At 41.4% G+C, this 22,313-nt stretch overlaps 1 protein-coding gene across 9 annotated transcripts in view; it reads right to left on the bottom strand.

The window, feature by feature from the left end:
* Positions 1-22,313, bottom strand: part of LOC127434489 (electrogenic sodium bicarbonate cotransporter 1-like) — an 88,025-nt gene that overhangs the window by 51,748 nt on the left and 13,964 nt on the right. For all 9 annotated transcript variants that reach the window (XM_051687348.1, XM_051687350.1, XM_051687351.1 and 6 more), the window contains 2 exons: positions 1,931-2,066; positions 156-316 (listed from right to left, as the gene is read on the bottom strand). In XM_051687348.1, the coding sequence (XP_051543308.1) occupies positions 156-316; positions 1,931-2,066 (297 nt within the window). The remainder of the gene's footprint in view (positions 1-155; positions 317-1,930; positions 2,067-22,313) is intronic.

The raw sequence follows: 22,313 nt of genomic DNA, 5'->3' as shown, positions 1-22,313 counted from the left end.
CCACATAAATTACACTTTTTAGGGGAATCAACCTCTGAATCGCTTACTTATAATTATCTATGCACGTTAAGCAGGGCTAGGAGAAAGAATTTCAACATCAAAACATTACATCCTTCACCTTAAAAGCCCAAAATGGCTGTTAAAGAGAAACTCACCAACGACCCCTGGCAGAGTGGAGGCCTCTAGATCCAGCATGATGGTGCCCTTTTCTATACAGGTTCTAAGCTCAAAAAGACTGTGTAGGGACAGAGTGGCCACATGCGGTTTACTCCATCGCTCTCCACCTTTTTCCACCTTCTCTTCGAACTTGATCCACCTTAAAAGAAGCAAGAACAGAGAGTTCAAGGTTTTGAAAGTCTCATTTGACTGAAAGCAGTTCTGTTTGCCTGAAACTGCATCAAAAGAACTTAGCGTTATCTAAGATGTGCAAATTAGAGACTGTTTACTCCTGGTCACTGTAAAATGTTTGAGACAGTGAAATGTGCACCAAAATGTCATTGAAAAGTATATTTAAGATATCTGTGTTAATATACTGTATATTCTTAAAGGGATAGTTCACCCAAATATTATGTCATCATTTATTTACCCTAATGACATTTCAATGCTGTATGACTGCCTTTCTTCTGTAAAAAAGTTGCTTAGCAGAATGTTAGCCTCAGTCACTACTCACTTTCTTTGTATGGAAAAAAGATGCAACGAAAGTAAACGGTGACTGAGGCTATCACTCTCCCTAGTGTCTCCTTTTGTGTTCAACAAAAGAAAGTCATATGGGTTTAGAACAACATGAGGGAGAGTAAATGTTGACAGAATTTTCATTTTTGGGCAAACTATCCCTTTAAGTTTACTGTGCCTGAGATGAATACCAGTTCCAACAGTACTCAAATTCAACTCTGACCTTTATTTCCTGTACAACTTTGCTTATTAAATTTGATGACCCTGCTTGAAAGCTTTATGCATGTACTCCTTAATCCTAAAATACACAAAAGGTTTCTAATCTTATCTCTGAAAATAATCTACTAAATTCTTTAAAAATGAAAAGATCAGCAGTAATCATTCCTGTACCAGTCTTAAGTGATCCATCAAGTGCCTGCTGTGGCATATGATAATGGACACTGATTAGGGACCACATGGAGTGCCTCTCAATTTAACATGAAACTGCCCCTCACATTGAATGATCAAACCCATTCAAGAGCTACACAGCTCCATAATTGATGTGAGCTGTGTGCAAAACTTGTTTTTCATCAGAGACCAAACTGTTTGTTCCAATGGACTCATGATCACGAGATTTAAAGGAACAGTGTTTTTTAAATGCAGGGTGGTGCTGATAATGGATATTAAGACAGTTGAAGCAACATGTATATCATTTCAAGAACACTTCACACTTTTCCCTAAAGATTAATCAAGGTAAAGGTGGGGAACTCATTTAAAATCTCTTTTAACTGTTTTAAAGTGTTTTAAATGTCTTTGCATTCTGGCATCAAACAGCCACAGGCAATGGGCCAGTACACTTGAATCTTCTTTTGATTAACTGTATGGAGCCTGTATAACAAGTCAACAAGAGTACTTAAAACAATCTTTATAGAAAATATCTCTGTATCTCTCCTTTGTAAATGTATGAAGTACAACAACATCAAAAAAGTTAATTTGTGATTTAATGCCCACAAAACTGGTGGAATGAAATGCACAAACTGAAATTACAAATCTGAAATGACAATGCAAGCTAACAGAAAAGCTAAATAAAAATGTGGGGATATATAAACACGAGATAAAACAATACTAACAGAGTATTATGAGAATCTAGTAATATATAGTAATAAGTAATCTAGTTTCTGCAACAACCAAAAACATTCTTCACTCAGCCAACGAGAATTTAACACTGCTCCCTTTTCATGCTACATTGAGAGTCCCAGCCAAGCCATGAGGCTCTTACCTGGCAGTTTCCTTCCACTCCATCTCTTGGCCATCAACAGACAGCAGCTCGTCCAGCTCTGTGAAGAGCTGAGGAGGTGCTGGACCATCATCGTCCTCTCCCAGGATGAATCGGATGCGCTCAGCTGCAGGTGAGACTGCAACAGGAAAAATACTGCGGGTCAAAGGCTGAGGTACAGTCCTGCCTATTTTCGGCTTTCCATCATCACTTATGCCATTAGGCCTGATATGCGACTTAACGGAGGGAGTTGGCTCTGGAGGAGGCGGAATCTTCACCGTAGACAAGTCTGAGTCTGGATCCACATCTTGATTGGACTCAGACTCCATCTTCTCCTCCCCAACCTCACTCTTCTCTACATTATTGTTCTCAGGCATGTTCTCCAGGTTGCTATCTGATGCATCCATCCCAGAACCCTTTTTAAAAACAACCTTTGTTCCCAGAGAGCGATCAAAGCTGGTGAGGATGGGTGAGAGAGGGAGGGAGGTCAAACACGAGACCCCGCGCAGTCAAACAGCACTTAGACCTTCATTAGAGTCATTTGTGTTGTCTGCTGTCCTGTACACCCCACTCTAATGCAGTGACACCTAGGTAGTTTAAAAGGGGATCCCTCTTGTCACCCCAGAGAAACAGCCCGCCCATCGGCTGCTCTGGCTGTACCCCCTCGCCATTGGCCCTCCGACTTTGGCACCCTGCCCTGGTCCCCTCATTAACAATTAGGAAATGTTTCACAAGCTGTTCATTCTTCACAAGAAGGCCTCACCTTCCTTCTCCCTTGTTTCCTCATTTGAATATTTATTAGTGCTTGTGGACTTTTTTTGGACACTTAAGTCACCATTGCATTAGATATATCATATCAAAGCAAGTGGCATTGGCAACCAAATTATGCTAGACCTTTTCTTAGAACTAACTTCTTTTTTTTTATCCATATCTGCAATTACTTCTTTTTGTAAAATGTTTAGCTTGAAAAGTACAGCAAAAAATATTGGCTGTTGTGAAAAATGTTGTATAGTGAGGATGTTTTAAAAAAATAATGCCATAAATATTTTTTATTTATCAATTAACTTCATACAAAGTGCAGAAAACCTAAAACACAAAATAAATATCTGCTGTGACCATCCGATGCCTTTAAAAAAAATCACCAATTCTCCTACTGTATGTACACTTACACAGTTTTTCAAGGTTGCTGCCACATAGATTGTTCCAAGCATCTTGGAGATCTTGACACAGTTCATCTAGCTATTTAGTCTGTCTCAATTGCGTCTGTCTCTTCATGTAATCCCAGACTGAATTAATGATGTTGAGATGCGGTCTCTGTGGGGGCCATAACATCTGTTGTAAGACTCCCTGTTCTAATTCTATTCTATTTGCAGAAGGAAATATAAAATGTATATTTCCAATTGACCCACTAAAGCAGAAGATATAAAATACATCTTAAGATTTAATGTGCCTAAGACTTTTGCACAGTACTGTGTATGCTGTATGTCTTTAAAATAAATCCCACTTTGTGTGATATTTTGTTTTATAATGCAAAAACATTCATAATTGTTTTGTGGTTTAAATGTCCAAACACTTTTTTGTGTCATTGTATTTCTACCTGATGTAACCCTTACAATTACTGTCATTGGTGTAACCAAATGTTTTAGGTTGACTTGGTCATATTAAATCGTATTTTTTACTTGAATAAAAACATAAACAAATTAGTCAACATTGTCGACAACATCGACAATAAATAACTGTCAACAAAAATTTCCGTTGTCGAATAGTCATTTGATCTCATTTAACGTAACGTGATCACAATAAATTCTAATGATGACACGTGAGAGCAGCACTGCAGCTCGCGCCTGACTGAGGAGAGAAACTATTACACAGCTCACAGTCCAGATGCACTCTAAACTTTCCAAACAGCTTCAGGTGATGTAGATTGCAAAGTATGAGTGAATTATAATGCAAAAATACAAAATAAGTAAATACAGAAGCACTCTCATTGTGGAATAAGTGGAGCTGGAGCTGCCACTACGCTGAAGCAAAACTTGCGTGTCGAGTGTCTTTAAAGGAAACACCCCATCATTACATCTTAAATGCAGCTATATTTAATGCGCTATAGCTTTATTAAAGTTAAAATAATACGGAAGCAGATCATTTAAATAACTACAAACTCTCAAACTGGCATTTCTCCGTGTGGTCAGCACCTCTTCTATGAGTTGCGTGAATGTCCCTATCTAAGGGGGAAAGATTGAAACTGCACCCAGCTGACGCACACTCTGTCGCAGGGACGCTCATCCCTCGAGCACACATGCTTAATGCAGCTAGATTATAACGTGATGGCTCGTGACTTATTGAATCATAATATATGTCACTGTGCATTTCTTATCGTGAAGAAAATTGGCAATACGCAGCTTTATTAATAAGAGACAGTTTGTTTTTTTGGGAGTTAAAGATTGATTGTAGTGAACAGAAAGGTGAGAGAGGTAGTCTTCACCCCATTATACACTGCAACAAAATTAAGTTTTTGATTTGTTTTTGTTTTGAATTGTTTTCCAATATAAATATCTAAAACTCCTTTAAAACAACGTACATTTACTTTAGCAGCTATACTGCAGAAGAAAAATTTAATATAATATTAAAAATACAGATATTTTAAAATATCTAAAAATCCTTAAAAAAAAAGATGCATTCACCTGAGAAGCAGCATATAAGATATTAAGATACATTCTCTTAAATCAAGTCTAAATATCTTATATGTTGCTTCTCAAGTAATGTATCTTGTTTTAAGGATTTTTAGACCATTTTAAATGGAAAACAAGACAAAAACATTTGATACCGATCGGAATTTTTGCAGTGCATTTCTTTACTGAATTAAGCTTAATAAAAAGTTATATTTTCCCCTTTAATTCAGTGAATGTCATTTAGAGGTATTTTTAAAACATGATTTTGCTCTCTTATTGTTAGTAAGCATGTTTAATACAACCTTTTAAGTCGGGGCACAAGCTGAATAATCGTTTAAGAGCTAATGATTAATCGTTGCAATAATCACAATACTTAAATAATCGTTCTAATAATCGTTAGATTCATCGATTATGTCAGTTGCAGCCCTATACCACATCAAGGACATTTTAGGTTACTTATCAAAAGACGTATACAGTATTGTTCAAAGCATTGCATACTAATGCTAGCCTATAGACACTGTGCAAACTGCAAAAGATGTATTTTGTTACTGAGCAACAAACACAAATAATTGGGTAAATGACGTATTTAGTGTGAATGAACTGTCACACAGGCATTTTGTACACTGTAATAAAAGAGAGACTGTCCTCTGATTCAACTTCTTTCATTGTTGTCACTGGCTTCAGTTGACATCTTCTAATCTTGATAACATCATGGATACAATGCCGTTTTATTAAATGAGTAATCTGACTGCAAAGCTCTGTACTGAACCATTTCTGAAAAAACCTCTAGAATGAATTACTATCTATAGAACATTGGTGTTACTTTGAAAATAAATAAACTACTGTATCTAATTAGATGGAAGCATTACTGCACAACACTAGCTTTCAAAAGCCAATATACATCCCTTAACTTTTACATCTTCTGGTATGGTCAAGGACAAGACAGAGATGTTATCAACACCCTGAAGTGCTAACTGAATGAGAACCAACCTTTAAACTATACTAGCCATAAAACATCAATAATTCCAACATTTACATAACACCATTATCTACCTTCTTCAAAATTATTACAGTTACATGTAATTGCAGACCATCTGATTTAAGTTTACATGCAATTAAAAACACTGACCAGTTAAATCTATAAAAATCCACTAAAATCTAGTGTAAGATTATACATCTGGAGATTTTGCCTGGATAGAGTCTGACATGATTCCTCTAAATTTTGGTGAATTCTGAAAAATATCTCTGCAAAAATTTAGGCCATTTTTACTGTAATATGGATATATTAAGACTAAAAACTCCTATTACATGATGTCACTTTATAATGTCAAAGTTTGAAGTATAAATGTACATATTATTAAAACTTTTTAGAACTGTTTAGATTACAGGAACTGACTACGGAGTAGTGTCATAGCTCATTTGGGCTGGTTCGTTGTCCCAACTCTTCCACAAAGTCCAAACATAAAGTGATCCTGATACGCATAAAGAAAACTCTGCTATGGATACCAGGCACTAAGCCTCAGTGGGTACTCACTGCATGCTGTTGCTAAGCACGTTCGGGAAAGAAGGGACAAGTGCGGGAGGGAGAGTAAGAGGGTTTCATATGGGCAAGAGAGCAAAGGACAGATAGAAATGAAAATCGCATCGTTCAAACAAATTTCAAAGCTGTGGTTTCCCTCGCCAAGAGCTACGACTCACACAAAGGGGACTTTGTATATGCACCAGGGGCTTATGGGAAAAGTGAGGGGGGAAGTATGCCCAGCACCTAAAAAGGAACTTTGCAGAGCTGCCACTTCATGCTGGAGAGTCTCAGTGTCACTAGCAACACTGTGTAACATCACACATACAAACCAAATTCAAAGTTTCCCAAACCAAATTCCTCTCACTAGATGTTAATGACATTCTTACACCATGCACAGACTAGACAAAAAACATCTGAATTCTCATGAGTTTGTGAATTGTGGTGTTGAGACAGTTATTAAAGGAAAAGTTCACACAAAAATGTACATTCTGTCATCATTTACTCACCCTAATGTCGTTCCAAACCCGTATGGCTTTCCATGGAACACAAAATGTGAAATGTTGCATAATTTTTTAACCATGAAAACTCCAGTCGCCATGCACAAACATTGCATTGAAAAGAGCAGCAGATACATTTAAAAAAAATATCTCCTTTTGTGTTCCAATGAGGGTGAGTAAATGTTGACCAAATTTTTATCTTTGGATAAACTATTCCTTTAAGCTTCTAACTACAATATGTTTTCAATGGCGTTCTGTAGTGCATTTATTGGACTTTGTTACATGCAAGTTGTGCATATTTAGCATAAAATTTAACCTGCAGGCTTCACAGTAATCCACAATATTTACATCAGAAGTCTTACTCTCTAGGTCTTTTGTTGATGGTGGCGGTACATTTCAGGAATTTTACAAACTCAGTGCTAGGCTGTTATGAACAACAATGCAAACACTGCATTGAATTCCCCACATCCACAGAAGAGCAAGAGGGGTGGGGGCAGAAATTAACTAGAGCTTAGGGCAAAAATATCACAAAAAGTATCAAAAGTGCCCCTCATATTCAAAATTTGGGGGGAAGTTTTGATACATGTACAGCAAATGGTAAATTGGATATAATCCTTAATATCCTATTCTAGACCTAATTGTGGACATTGGCATCTTTGATCTTTACTTCAGTCTGTCACTATGGTTACAAGTGTTACTCAAAGCTATCGGGAGAACAGAATACAGTTGCGACTTTGATTATTTGTTCATACAGTCAGTTTTCAAGCCACTACTGTAAGCTGTTGTATGGACACAACATTTGGAGACTTAATAAATATGGTTCCCTATCTGTCACTCACTCGACGTTGTGTCGATGTAGTGACACTAGGGGTCACTCTTGGGAGTCCCAAACCAATGGAAATTGGCGAGTGGAATTTGCATGCCACTCCCCCGGACATACGGGTATAAAAGGAGCTGGTATGCAACCACTCATTCAGATTTTCTCTTTGGAGCCGAGCGGTTGTGTTCAGCGAACTGAATTACTCTGCCGATCCATTCACCTCGAAAAGCTGTTGGATTTACGGCACATTACAGCGGCTTCTCCCCCTCTTGCACTGGCGTAGTGCAGAGAACGCCCCTGGGTGCTTCAGCAGCTAAAAGAGTATATTCTTCCTACTGAAAGAGTATATTTTCCCTTCTAAAAGAGTGGCATTAACGGAGAGCATCTTTTTAAAGATGCCTCTCCATTTGTGTTTATTTCCTGGTTGCGGTCGTTACCTCTCCGCTTCTTACGTGCTTGGGCGCTGCCCACGCAGAGACAGCGTTCGTGGACGGGTCATGTTCTCACTGCGAGAGCGTGACCATGGCAACATTGCGGTCGCGGTTTTTCCTTAGTTAGAGGGAAAGACCACCCCAGCGGCTCCCCGCCTCAGTCCTTCTACCTACGGGTTTGAGGCCACGTCGGTTAGCACTGGGGGCGATTTGGGACCCCAGTGGGAGCCACTCCGCCAGGTAACTCCCCACGGACCTCCCATTCCCCAGTATGCTCGTTTGCCCCGCTGGGATGAGACTGCCGGCTCGTCTCAGGGCAAGTTCAATATCTCGTTTCAGTGCTCGCGAAGTGGATGAGCTCTCGATTGCAGCATCGGAGAGCGGGCTGTCCAGTCTGATGCTGAGGACTCGACTGGGCTCCCACCTTTGGGTGCGGTCGCCCAGTCGCAGCCTGATGCACAGCTGGCAGCCATGCTTGCCTGGGAGGCTGTGTGTGTCAGACTGGAGTGGAACCCTCCACCCCCCCTGAACCTTCGCAGCCTAATGATTGGTTCCTGGGCCCGGAGCGCTGCTCACGGCCACGCCTGGCCTGGTCCCTTTCTTCCCGGAGCCCACAAGGTCGTGGCGGGCACCTTTCACTGCTCGGACCCGGTCTCTGAGCTTCTCTGCTCTCACTACCCTTGATGGTGGGGCTGCCAGGGGGTACTCGGCGATTCCCCTGGTGGATAAGGCAGTTAAAACGCCGCCACCTGGCGGGGCCGCCTGAGACCCCCGTCCAGCGCCTGTAGAGTTACGTCGTCTCTGGCGACTAAGGCCTGCAGTGCCGCTGGACAGGCCGCTTCTGCCCTGCACACCATGGTTCTCCTGCAGGTACACCATGCCAGGGCACTAAAAGAGCTGCACAAGGGTAATTCTGACCAGGGATTGATGCAGGAACTGCACTCGGTGACCGACCTCACTCTCTTGGCGACGAAGGTCACAGCGCGGTCTCTCGGGCAGGTGATGTCCACCCTGGTGGTCCAGGAATGCCACCTTTGGCTCAGCCTGGTCGACATGAGAGAGGCTGACAAGGCACGGTTCCTTGACGCCCCCATCTCCCAGGTTGGCCTGTTCGGTGACACTGTCGAGGGCTTTGCCCAGCAGTTCTCAGCGGTGAAGCAGTAGAAGGAGGCTATTCAACACATCCTGCCCCGAAGCAGCTCAAGACCCCACACCCCGTCTGCTCGTCGCCAAGGGCATCCTCCTGCAGCAACAGCACCGGCTCTGCCGCAGCCCGCCCCCGCGGCCCAGCCCCGGCATAGAGCCCACCGCAGGAAGCAGACGCCACCCGTCACATGGCCGGCCACCAAGAACCCTAGGAAGGCTTCGAAGCACCCCTGAGACGGACGACCCAGGGACGAGGAGACCCGCTTCTATGGAGCTGGTAGACAGACCACTCCATCCCCCATCTTTTGTCACCGCATGCCCAAGAGGCTGCGGAACCCAAAACTTCAACAAAAGAGTGGTTTCCCTGTTCCCTTATGGTGGGCGTCAGGAGCCAGGTAAGTGCTTCAATGTCCCTGGACTCAGCATTGCCACGGGGTTCGAGCCCCCGCGATGTGGCACCTCAGGTTCCACCCCGCCGCGAGGCCCCATCCGCCGGTACGTCCAACACCATTGTCCCCATGGTCCCCCTCGTCCTCGTCACGATGGCTGACCCGGACTGTCCGACTCGGCTACGCGATTCAACTCGCCAGGTGCCCGCCCAGGTTCAGCGACGTCCGATTCACCTCGGTGAAGGGAGAGAATGCCACTACATTGCATGCGGAGATCGCTACCCTTCTATGGAAGGGTGCGATAGGGCCTGTCCCTCCAGCCGAGATGAAGAAGGGGTTTTACAGCCCTTACTTCATCGTACAGAAGAAAGGCGGTGGGTTGCGGCCAATCTTGAACCTGCGAGTTCTGAACCAGACTCCCGTTCAAGATGCTGATGCAAAAACGCATTTTAGCGAGCGTCTGGCATCAAGATTGGTTTCGAGGGCCGGGCGTACCAGTACAAGGTCCTTCCCTTCGGCCTGTCCTTGTCCCCTCGCGTCTTCACGAAGGTCGCAGAGGGAGCCCTTGCCCCGCTAAGGGAAGCGGGCATCTGCACACTCAACTACCTCAATGACTGGCTGATCCTAGCTCACTCTCGAGAGTTACTGTGCGCTGCTCAGGCACCTCAGCTGACTAGGGCTTCGGGTCAACTGGGAAAAGAGCAAGCTCTCCCCAGTTCAGAGCATCACTTTTCTCAGCTTGGAGTTGAACTCAGTCTCGATGACGGCACGTCTCACGACGAGCACACACAGTCGGTGCTGAACTGTCTGAAGGCGATCAGACAGAAGACAGCGGTTCCACTGAAACTTTTTCAGAGGCTCCTGGGGCATATGGCATCCTCTGCGGTTGCCACACTGCTCAGGTTGATGCATATGAGACCGCTTCAGCACTGGCTTCAGGCTCAAGTCCCGAGATGCGCATGGCGCCTCGGGACATATTGCTTGGTCATCACGCTGATCTGTCGCCGCCTCTTCAGCCCTTGGAATGACCAAGGGGCGGCTGTCCCCCTCCACCTTGAAGGTGTATGTAGCCACTATAGCGGCACACCACGACACAGTGGACGGTAAGTCCTTAGGGAAGCACAACCTGATCATCAGGTTCCTGAGAGGCGCTAGGAGGTTGAATCCCACCAGACCGCATCTAATCCCCTCATGGGACCTCTCTGTAGTCCTTCGGGCTCTACAGGGAGCCCCCTTCGAGCCCCTGGAGTCAGCTGACCTTAAGGTACTCTCTTTGAAGACTGCCCTCCTGACTGCACTCACTTCCATCAAGAGGGTAGGGGACCCACATGCATTCTCTGTCAGCGAAACATGCCTGGAGTTCGGTCCGGGCTACTCTCATGTGATCCTGAGACCCCGACTGGGCTATGTGCCCAAGGTTCCCACGACCCCATTTAGGGATCAGGTGGTGAACTTGCAAGCGCTGCCCCAGGAGGATGCAGACCCAGCTTTGGCATTGCTGTGTCCGGTGCGTGCTTTACGCATCTATTTGGATCGCACACAGAGCTTTAGAAGCTCCGAGCAGCTCTTTGTCTGCTTTGGTGGACAGCGGAAAGGAAGCGCTGTCTCCAAACAGAGGATCGCCCACTGGGTCATTGATGCCATCGTGATGGCATATCACGCTCAGGACGTGCCTCCCCCATGGCGCTACGAGCCCACTCTACTAGGAGTGTAGCAGCCTCCTGGGCACTGACCAGTGGCGCCTCTTTGGCAGACATCTGCAGAGCAGCGGGCTGGGCAACACCCAACACCTTTGTGAGGTTCTATAATCTCCGGGTTGAGCCGGTTTTGTCCTGTGTGTTGTCAGGTCCGAACAGGTAAGTTCCGGGACAGCTGGCCAAGTGTACTGCTTGCGTATAGCACCTTTCCCCTCCCATGAGGTGAAGACGTGCGCCTTTGACTTCCAGTCGTGTCCACAAGTTGTGATCCCTGGATGAATTTCCTCCTTAGCCCTGTGGCAGGCTAAGAAAAAAGTTTCTTTTGCTGAGAAACTCGCTGCAGGCCCAGTACATGTGCTAACTAAGCCCTGTACTGGGGTAGGTGCTCCACATGTGCTGGTTCCCCGTAGGTGACCCCATGTGATATCTTCCGCTAAATCATTTCCCTGTCGGTAAACTACGTCTTCCTTGGGCAGAGACCCCTCTGCCCCCGGTCACCATGTTTGTAGAAACACCTCCCCCCTCGGGAAGGACCTACCATGTGACTTCTCCACATGACATACTTCCGACAAGACCCGGTAAGACCATGTGACGTATTTCCACTCAAAATACCCCCTCCCCCCCTTCTCTGGGTGGGGTGTGGTCTCCGTGGTGTCTTCCCCTTGGAGGTGACACCCCCCTGACGTAGACATTTATGGCCCCCAGTCTGTTAACAAATTCCACTCTTTTTGGGGAGAAAAAAAGAGGAAAAGAGGCCATGGCTGGGCTAGCCTGTCCCTATTTTTTGGGCAGTCGACTTGTTCCCAAAGGACTGTTCGACCTGGGCCTATGGGTATAAAAGGAGCTGGTATGCAACCACTCGTCGAGTGAGTGACAGATAGGGAATGTCCTGGTTACTTTCGTAACCTCCGTTCCCTGATGGAGGGAACGAAATGTTGTGTCCCTCTTGCCACAACACTGAACTACCCGCTGAAATGGCCGGGACCTTGTCTCGGCTCCTCAGCACCAAACCTGAATGAGTGGTTGCATACCAGCTCCTTTTATACCCGTATGTCCAGGGGAGTGGCATGCAAATTCCACTCGCCAATTCCCATTGGCCTTTTTTCAAAAAGCAGAGGTGTTTGGGGCTCCCAAGACTGACCCCTAGTTTCACTACATCGACACAACGTTTCGTTCCCTCCATCAGGGAACAGAGGTTATGAAAGTAACCAGGACATTGTCATTCCCAAACACTGACTGCGTGAACGTGGCCTAGTTAGCTATTTCACTGCAATTCAGTCCCACAATTATCAATATAAAAGTTAGCAAAATCACAACATTACTTTGTCACTTTATGTTAACTAAATAGCTCCCATTATAATCAACAAAGTTGTCACATTGGAAGCATCCTTTGCATCGTGTCACACTGCATCATGCCTTCAACTGACAGATGCCCCGATTCTAGCTTAGATACCAACTGTACTGTTCTTGATATCTGCCCCGTGTTTCTAAACTTTCTGAGGTGACGTGAAGCTTTCAACGTGAACATCCTCAGGTCTAAGGGACACTGTAAGCTGCCACTTTTACTTTTTATTTTCCATGTATTTTTTTCCACTTTTACTGTAGAAAGTGTACATCTGAATTGGATATGCGTTGGAGATGTTCTTATTTCAGATCCGAGGTGAATGTAGCTGCATGCAATGTAGACCAGTGAGAAGAGGGAGAGGAGGAACAGCTGATAAGGTAAAGATGTCATTCAAGAAATAAAAAACTAAGGCAAACAAAAACTAATAAAAAGACCAGTGATCAAGTCAAATTGTGTGTTAAGGGATACCCACCCAATGTTCAAACAAAATCTATGCTATTGAATCCATGTCAATACATCGTGTGTATGTAAACACAGTTGATGTACCAATGAGTGCACTGAATCTGTACATTATAATTTGCAACTCTTGCAATGAATTAAATAAATAAAATCAATAAATTTTAAATGCTTCAGGAGTAAACCTGGCAGGCTTGTGGTATTTTTAATGGGCAACAAGATTTACACCTCACTAGTTCATTGGCTCAGACACTCTTATCATGTTCTCTCTATCACGAGGATGCTGTCTTTTGCATGTTATCCTAGCAACAGACACTTTCAGGGTACACACGACTCTCCACCTATCAAGACACAAAGAGGACTTGAAGTCAACTTCCGATCATGATGCATACTCAGAGCTTGTTGTCTAAGGAATAGGGTCAGTGATAAAAGTTTAAGTTAGGAAGATATCTTACTAACTTAAAAGGGATATTTCACCACAAAATGAAAATTCTGTCATCATTTTAGCCTACTTACCTTCATGTTGTTTCAAACCTGTATAACTTTCTTTTGTCTGTGGAACACAAGAGGCAATTCTGAGCAGAATGTTAGCCTCAGTCACCATTCACTTTCATTATATAAAAAAAGAGATGCAATGAAAATGAATGGTGACTGAGGCTAACATTCTGCCTGATATAATGGAGGGCAGTCATCATTAAAACATCTCCTTTGTGTTCTGCATAAGAAAGAAAAGTCATACGGGTTTGGAACTAAATGAAGGTAAGTAAACTATGACAAACTCTTTATTTTTGGGTTAACTATCCCATTAAACTAGCAACAAAACCTTGCATCATATTTTTTCAAAGCATTTCGTCAGTGAAACAGCATTTGCAGTTGTCACATTTGGCTGCTATGCATATTCACTGGTGCACAAAGTAGCTATAGAACTTCAATCCAAATTGTATCTGTTATATAAGCAGAGTTCTTATCCACTCTGCTGGACTTTTCAAAGGACTACAGTTGATTACCACTATAAACAGTTGTGATAGTTTTAGCAGTTAGATTTACATTCATAAAAAATGTAATCTGAAAACCAACTTTATTGACAGCATGACTTGTGTCAAGTGTAATGTTTGTTCAGGTTTTACTGTCTGTCATTTTGTAGTGCTCGAAAAAAAAAACTAGTAAAAGCGTGTCTAACGCCGAGTATCACTGCTATGTGTTTCCAGCAGTGAGGAGCAAAACAGTGATTAAAAACATTTGAGGAGTCACATGCATGTGATGAGTGGCTTTTGTCTTTTGTTTGAGGCACAAAAGAGGTTTATTCAGAACAGCTATTGTTCTTTCACTTCATTGCCTCCCCTGCCGTCTCCTACTGACTTCCTGACAGTAACTGATACCCAGCTTCACCAAAGAAAACAGCTATGTTATTCTACCAACTTCCAAAAAAGTCCACATCATAATGATTCTTTGAACAGCTATTGGGTCAAACATACTGTAAGCTTAATAAAAGTACAAATAAGCCATCATCTGCTTGATTTCTTTCTCATCTTCCAGAGCAAAAAGCCTTTTTTAGATGAAATCAGAATTTTGCGAAGAATATAAATGTTGTAAAATTAAAATTAAAAGTAAAATAAGCTTTGAGGAAATAAATTGTGAGCATCCTAAAGTACTGTACTGACATTACTGTAAAATGGAAATCTTGTTACAATCTGTTAAAAGGGGTCTGAGAGTACCACACTCTAATTAGTAGCTGAAAGCATAATCAAATTAGCCAAAATGTCAGCCTGGTCTCATGAAACAACATGAGGTTTATAAGGTGAATTTTAGATGGAGGTTGTGATAAGTCAAACATACCTCCCTAACCTAAAACTTTACCCTAAACCTAAACAATAGTGTCTGAAAAGATAAATGAGAGTTTAACAAAACAGGAATCCTTACCCTTTACCAACACCTAACCCTAATCAATAGTTTTTTTATAATGCAAATTCGAAAAATAAAAAATAAAAAAAGGAAACACAATAACTGAAGCAACCATGTCATTTTGTATCACTTCTATGCCACTTTCACTTTCGTGCATCTTTGGCTGGATTCAAACCATTGCTGTTGAGATCAATGTCCAACACTCTATCAGGTGAGCTACCAAGCAAGTTAAAGACATAGGAATAAGTGTGTATATGTAGGTGGATCTGTAATGTAAATGTTAAAATGTTTCATTTTTCAAATCATGTGTTAAAGTAAAAGTGTTTTGATATCATAACATAGCGGGGAATAAGTCATATAAGTAATATTATATAAGCTTTTATAAGAACAAAATCAGCAACTGTACATGTGATTTGTCTGACAATGAATAAACCACACCTTTGTTGTAGGGCATCTAGTGTTCATCTCACCAGGAAACTGCAGCGAAACGTTGAGAGCGGCACGTACAAGTCAGTTTGCAAAAATGTATATAGAGTAACGTTCGTTCTAAGAGACAAGGTTGCAAATTGTTTAATAAATGAACATGCCTGGAGCTTTCTGCAGAGTTCTGCAGAATTGTCCCTGCTTATCAGTTAAATTTTCTGGCTTACAATGGGTGTGTTCCAAAACCTAGTGAACGTCCTCTGTAGGCAGCACTTTAAGACATCATAGACGCACTTCCAACACGAAGGCTTTTCCAAAAGGTAGGTATCTTAACTATGCTGCCTCCTAAGATATCTTTTTTTGGCCAAATTTTAAGGTATCATCGTATGTATCCTTCACCAGGTAGGTGATCCTAGAATGTACCGCGATGAGCTCAGTGGAAAAATAAATGAAACATGATGGAGGAAGCGAGATAAATTTTGATTATAAGTATACTTACAATCCATTAAAAACTGAAAAGTATAGATACAAAATAGTTATATATCATAGAAAAATAATTATTTTACCCGAAATGTGTTTGTGCAATGCGTATTTATGCTCATTAGGGTGTCACATCGTTCCTCTCAGTTCACCTGTATTAAAATCAGTTGCTAGTCAAGTCTTCCGTGCGCTGTGCGTGAAGAGTGCTATTTGAATGATGCGCGGAGCTGCCGCCTATGAAGAGCTTTCCATATCAGTCTCTTACGAGGCTTCATTTCAGTAAGGATGCTGCCATAAAGACGGGAGACAGAAAGGCAGCTCACTAGGTTTTAGAACAGACCCAATATTTCACATTAAGCTAAAATAAAACATTTGCCTATGTGCTATTAATATGTGATAACAAGCCTGGCAATGTCAATTCACAGAAAAACATGAATGAGGGGACAGAATAAGATAACTTTCCTACAAAGAATCCCAATCACCCCACTATTCAAAAAGAGTAGTGTCACAAGCAGGACTCTTATGTCTCTTTTCCCTTTCTCTTCAAGTGTTTAGACTGGGCCACTTAACGCTCTGTCACTACTCTCTGCATCTGTCACACCAAATACCTGCACTAACACCCACACTTGAACTATTTAACCCGGATTCCTGGGAATAATAGAACCCATGCCAAAAGTTTAGAACTTCACCCCACTTATCACAAATTGGTTGGATAATTTTACCCTAACTTTGCACTTTTCTCTCATTCTTTCCAACCACTCACACATCACAAAACTATTTGTGTTGATCTCCATAGATACAATTCAAATTTGGTGAAAATCAAAAGGAAGCTCTTTTATAGTCTCAAAATTAATTTCAACTCCTGATCCTCCTCAGAAGTCTGGATTAGAGCAAAGTCAACAAAGGACCATAAACTAATTTGGGTCTGACTAACAAATGTTTTGAGAGAGAATCCATTATGGTTGCCCTGAGAAACTAATAAAGAACAGAGAAATCTGCGCAAAGCACCAAAACACTCTCTATATTTCTACCCTTTACGAGAATGTTATATTATTAACAAAATGGATAGTTCTGATTGGTCAATACAGCATTCTAAAATACAGTGCTAAAACACACAATATACTGTAGTAACAGCTATGAAACATGAAACAATCATTCACTTAGCTGCTGTATACATTATATGCACTGCACAGCAACCATAGCAGATTATTATTTTTGTTGCATAGAAACGTTCTGTTATGTCAGGGATTAGATCTTCTAGTTGAAGGACGGCACTAAATGAATTTGCTTTATATAAAAACACTGTCATGAAAATTTGTGACCTTAAAATCTTTATTATGTTGTAACTGTTTCCTAACAATAAATCACTCGAGGCAGTGCTATATTGATAATATAGACATGGCTGAAGGGTTGGAACTCCACTGCATGTGCGTAACGTTGTGCCAAACAACACCCATTAGCTTTGACTACATTCATAACATAGCATGGCCTCTTGTACCTTATTGTCTAATTATAGTGATTAATAAAATGCTGAACCTAACCAGTGAAAGTTCAAAGAAAGATAAGTTACATCCAGTTTTCACCAGTTCAGACTACAAACAGGGTTTGCTAATTGCATGTAACAAAACTATACATAGTCTAGATAATATACCATGTCGGCCTATTTATTAACATACAAAATTGTGGTCTGGTCACTTCCTGGTCACTGGGAATAGAGTGTGGGTGGACATGAGCTCAGCTATAAGAACCTTTAATCCCAAACATCCCTTGAAGCACAGTCAGAGGAAGCAGCATGCCCAGACATTCAGTACGCTACAATTTCAACTGCCGTATTTCTTTCACTCAGTATACTCACTTAAAAAGCTTATACACTAAAATACGATAATCCTAAACAACCCTCTACATACTGTTTCCAGACATACACATGCAAACCTGGATAGTACAATACTGTCATAATGGCACAGAGACTATTATATTGTTTATGTCTCCGATTCTCAAACTAGGAAGAAAACTGCCCCATCATTTTCCTAAAGTCTTGTTAAAGCTGGTGCTCACATATGTCTTTGGATTTAGGAAGAAGGCTAGATTAACTAATTATAACCTGCAGTGGAGGGGAAAAAATAACTACACTTGAGAGGATTACAATGACTCGCCCTCCTGCCACTGGGTTTAAGGGATCGCCTGTGGGACATCCTGCTCAGCATTGGGTCTGACTGGCTCCCATTGATACAGTTTAAATGAGCAAGAGACATCTAGAGTAAAAAGGAGCATCATACTCTTAATTAAAACTGAACAGCTTTATGTTTTCAGAGCTGTTGTTTTAACATAAACTATTTGGACTCTTCTTTTGCAAAAATAAAATATACTGTATATATGAATTGAATAATCTAATCAATAATAAATCTAGTTTAAACCTGAAAATAATGTTTATTTTGAATTTATTTTTGGCATTGACCATGTAAAAACATACAAAAGGTCAGATTTGCTTCCAGAATGCTCTTTGGAACATTTTCAAATCATACAGGGATAACATGGGTCATCAGGTTTTGTACAAACTTGTGGATGCTGTCATTAAAGAAAAAAACATACCAAAGACATACTAAGAAATTTTGGAACTCATGTTAACAATTCAACTTTCACTCAAGAAGTTATGCTTATAATATAATCTACGTATATTGAAAATCTTGCATTAAATTAGAACATTTTTAAAACATTACTGTGGCTTGAAATGATTATGTGATGTCTAATAATTTATTACAGTTCAAAGACTGTAGGAGCTTCAAATATATATATATATATATATATATATATATATATATATATATACACATATCGGATACATTACCCAGATTTTAATAATTGAGGAAATGTCTCTTATAAAATGGATAGATCTTATCTGAACTCTGATTGAATAAGCTATGTTCAAAGCAGTTGTAAAACACCTATACCTACACCTTTGACTGCACATTCTAATACCAGTGTGACTACATTGCTTGTCAACCATGTGGTGAATTTTTTTTTACATTAGTCTATGTATTGTTTTAAGTGAAAGTAATTATGTGTTTATCCTGAAAAGTATATTCAGAACCCTGGCTACAAAGTGTTGTGTTTTGAATAAATTGTACTGAACAAAAAATCGTTATCATGTGAAGAGGGAAATAAGCGGTGAGGAAATGTAAATGAAAAGGAATCATTATAATGTGAGAGGATTCGGAATGTGAGAGGATTCATCCATCTTGACCGTCTAATCAAGAGAAAGACTAAATAAGTGTAACTGTAACCTCTAACTGTAAAGCTCACTTCAGATCAGTGGTAATGATTTCATACAAGACAACACACAGGAGACTAATTTGGCAACATGAAAATTAACAACAGTGCTGAATAGTAGGCAAAATGGCAAGTTTATGGATGTAGGAGGAGAGAAAAGAAGAAGACAGGGGTGACAAAAATGAGGGGGCACAACTTTAAAAAAAGGTTTAAATATTAAACCATATAGAATGATGACAGTTAGAATGTAAAGTAACACTGTCCTGTCAAACTAACTTATTTAATTACTGGCTGTCTTATATAGTATCACTTCACAGGGTACTCTAACCAGTCATGTTTTACATTTAGCAGATCAAAAAAATAGGGTCTAATAAAATCTATTCAGTGTTGGGAAAGCTACTCAGAAATCTAGCAAAGGTACCAACTCTAAAGAAAGAAATAGCTAAACCAAAACTGACAAGCTGTAAGCTAATAGAGAAAGCTAAGTCCACTTCAAGCTACATGACTAAAGTAGCCTGCTTCATTTAAGCTACTTCATATTATTTATAAATATGCAATACTAAAAATATCAGCTGCAATTTGATTTTATGCTTTTTTATGAGAAAACCAAAACATATCAAAAAGAGGTACAATGTGGTGGTATCAGATGGTAATAGTACTTTAAAAAACACATTGGTACTAAGTTAGTTCCATTCATATTGTATATTTTCATTTTACTACAAGGTACAAGGTACAAAGAATACCATAGCACTACCACAGTACATGTCATGTCAAACCAGTGTATTATCATACTACTTTTTCATGTACTGCTTTGATACCATTTAGGGTAGAAATGTATTTACGTACCTGCAGCACAGTGTTCTTTAAAGCTGCACATGCAGCGGTTGAGTTCAATAAAGACTTTCTTTTTCAATGGCAAACAAAAAGATGTGGTGTTGGTTCTACGGGGGTGCATGAAACTTAGAGCACCAGGGCAAACTGCTGCCCGCGAGTCGATTTAAGATGAATGTTTTTTTATTAGATCTTTCATTTAGCTGGCTTTTGGACCTATCATGCATCCACAAGCTTTTAATATGCTCAGGGTTGCCAGATAATATATGCAACATCCCAATCAGAGTGTACACGTGTACACGTATAGTGCGTGTGCACATACGCAGTACGAATGTGTATGTGTGTGTGTATGTATGTATGTATGTATATGTAGAGAGCCTACGGTGCCGCTGGACAAGCCGCCTCCGCCCTGCACGCCATGGCTCTCCTGCAAGTACACCAAGCCAAGGCACTCAAAGAACTGCACGAGGGTAGTTCTGACCCGGGATTGATGCAGGAACTGCACTCGGCGAATGGCCTCGCTCTCCGGACGACGAAGATCATGGCGCGGTCTCTCGGGCAGGCAATGTCCACCCTGGTGGTCCAGGAGCGCCACCTTTGGCTCAACTTGGTTGAGATGCGTGAGGCTGACAAGGCACGGTTCCTTGACGCCCCCATCTCCCAGGTTGGCCTATTCGGCGACACCGTTGAGGACTTTGCCCCGCAGTTCTCGGTGGTGAAGCAGCAGACGGCGGCCATACAACACATCCTTGCCCGGCACGGCTCAAGACTCCGCATCCCGTCTGCTCGTCGCCAAGGGTGTCCTCCTGCAACTACAACACCGGCTCTGCCGCAGCCCGCCCCTGTGGCCCGGCCCCGCCGTGGAGCCCAGCGCGATGAAAGCAGCCACCAAGAACCCGAGGAAGGCTTAGCGCCCCTGAGACGGGCGACCCAGGGGCAAGGAGACCCGCTTCTCCGGAGCTGGTGAGCAGACCACTCCATCCCCCGGTGGAGGGCCGGGAAGAGAATCTTTTTTTTCATTTTCATTTAATTTCGCCGCATGTCCAAGAGGCTGCGGTACCCAAAAATTCAACAAAAGAGCAGTTTTCTTGTTCCCTGGGTCACATGTTCGGTTCGGATCATGGGGAAAAAAAACCCCAGAAGCAATAAATGTTTTGTACATGAAAAAAATACAACTTTTCTTTACATTGTTTAAGTAGCATTTAAACATGATTTAATCTATTAAAAATGTGTAATTATGATACATCTCCACTTTATACAGAGCACCCCCACTATTTTCAGAAGCACCCTCAGTGATTTTGATCTGGAACCAGTCCTGTGTTGGTTTCAGGTGTTTGAAAGTAAATATTCCACTTCATCCAGCACTGTTTTTCTTTCTAAAGTAGCATAACATCCCATCACCATAACTGAGCAATCGCTCCAAATGCACATGATTCAGCATGTGAGTCAGCAGTACAAGTGATTCAAACTGAACGCAAACGAACCAATTTCAAGCCATTTTGCTAACCCGTTCAAATATATTGAAAAGAACCGACTCAAACAAGTGATTCAAATGAATTGTACATCTCTAGTTCTGATTCTGAACAGCTGACAGAGTCTACATAGACTATGTGCTGAAAGTTTACTGAATTGCGAGTAGTGAGAAGTATTTACAAAGACTATTTTTATTGCTGTTTCTGCTATTGGCAAAGCCCTCCCTAGCACCTCCCTAGATCCACCCCTGTAATTAGAACATTTCCTGTTGGCCATTTCTTTTATACATCATATTATTTACATTTACAGTAAAAGAGATTTACTGTGTTATTTGTTAAAGCATATAAAAAGGAAGATTGATACTAACAAACATGCATCCGGATGAGGGATAACAATCAGGAAGTAATCCATCTACAGACAAAGGTCAGTACTCATGCTGCTCAGGCCAAAGGCAACGAGCCAGGGCATTGTTTCATGTGGGCCTGCTCTATTCTGTTGGATTACTATATCAATTTCCAACAGACAATCCTTCTCAAGGAAAAAGCCAACACTGACATATTATACAACAGTGTATGTGAACAAAAATACTATATATAGTTTTATAAGTGTATGAATATGAACTCAAGTCTCATTTCATTTCTCTTTAATTTCTGTGGCACCAAAGGTAATGATCGTTTCCAAACAGGTTTCTAAAAGCACTTCATCTGCCCCACCCACCTTCCATTGTTAAAAAAACAGGTAGTCCCACCTCAAATTCACACAGCATTGGTTGAGCCAGACGTTGACATGTCGGACCACTCAAGAAGACAGAGCACCCATGGAGTCCACCTATGAATGATTTACTTATTGGTCTCTCTCCACATTAAACTGGTATAGGATAGTGTTTTAACATAGAACAAAAAAACTATACATTTGAGGATAAGGAAATAAAGTGAATTTATAGTATAATAATATAGTATAATAAATGAATATACATGCCACATTATAGTATAATATTGTATAAAAATGTAGTCATGTAGTTTTAATTTTTTAATCTAT

Source organism: Myxocyprinus asiaticus, chromosome 4 (genome assembly GCF_019703515.2).
Source record: "Myxocyprinus asiaticus isolate MX2 ecotype Aquarium Trade chromosome 4, UBuf_Myxa_2, whole genome shotgun sequence".
In the NCBI taxonomy this organism is placed as follows: domain Eukaryota; kingdom Metazoa; phylum Chordata; class Actinopteri; order Cypriniformes; family Catostomidae; genus Myxocyprinus; species Myxocyprinus asiaticus.
Note: the sequence above shows the minus strand (reverse complement) of the source record. Positions and strands in the feature narration are given on the sequence as shown.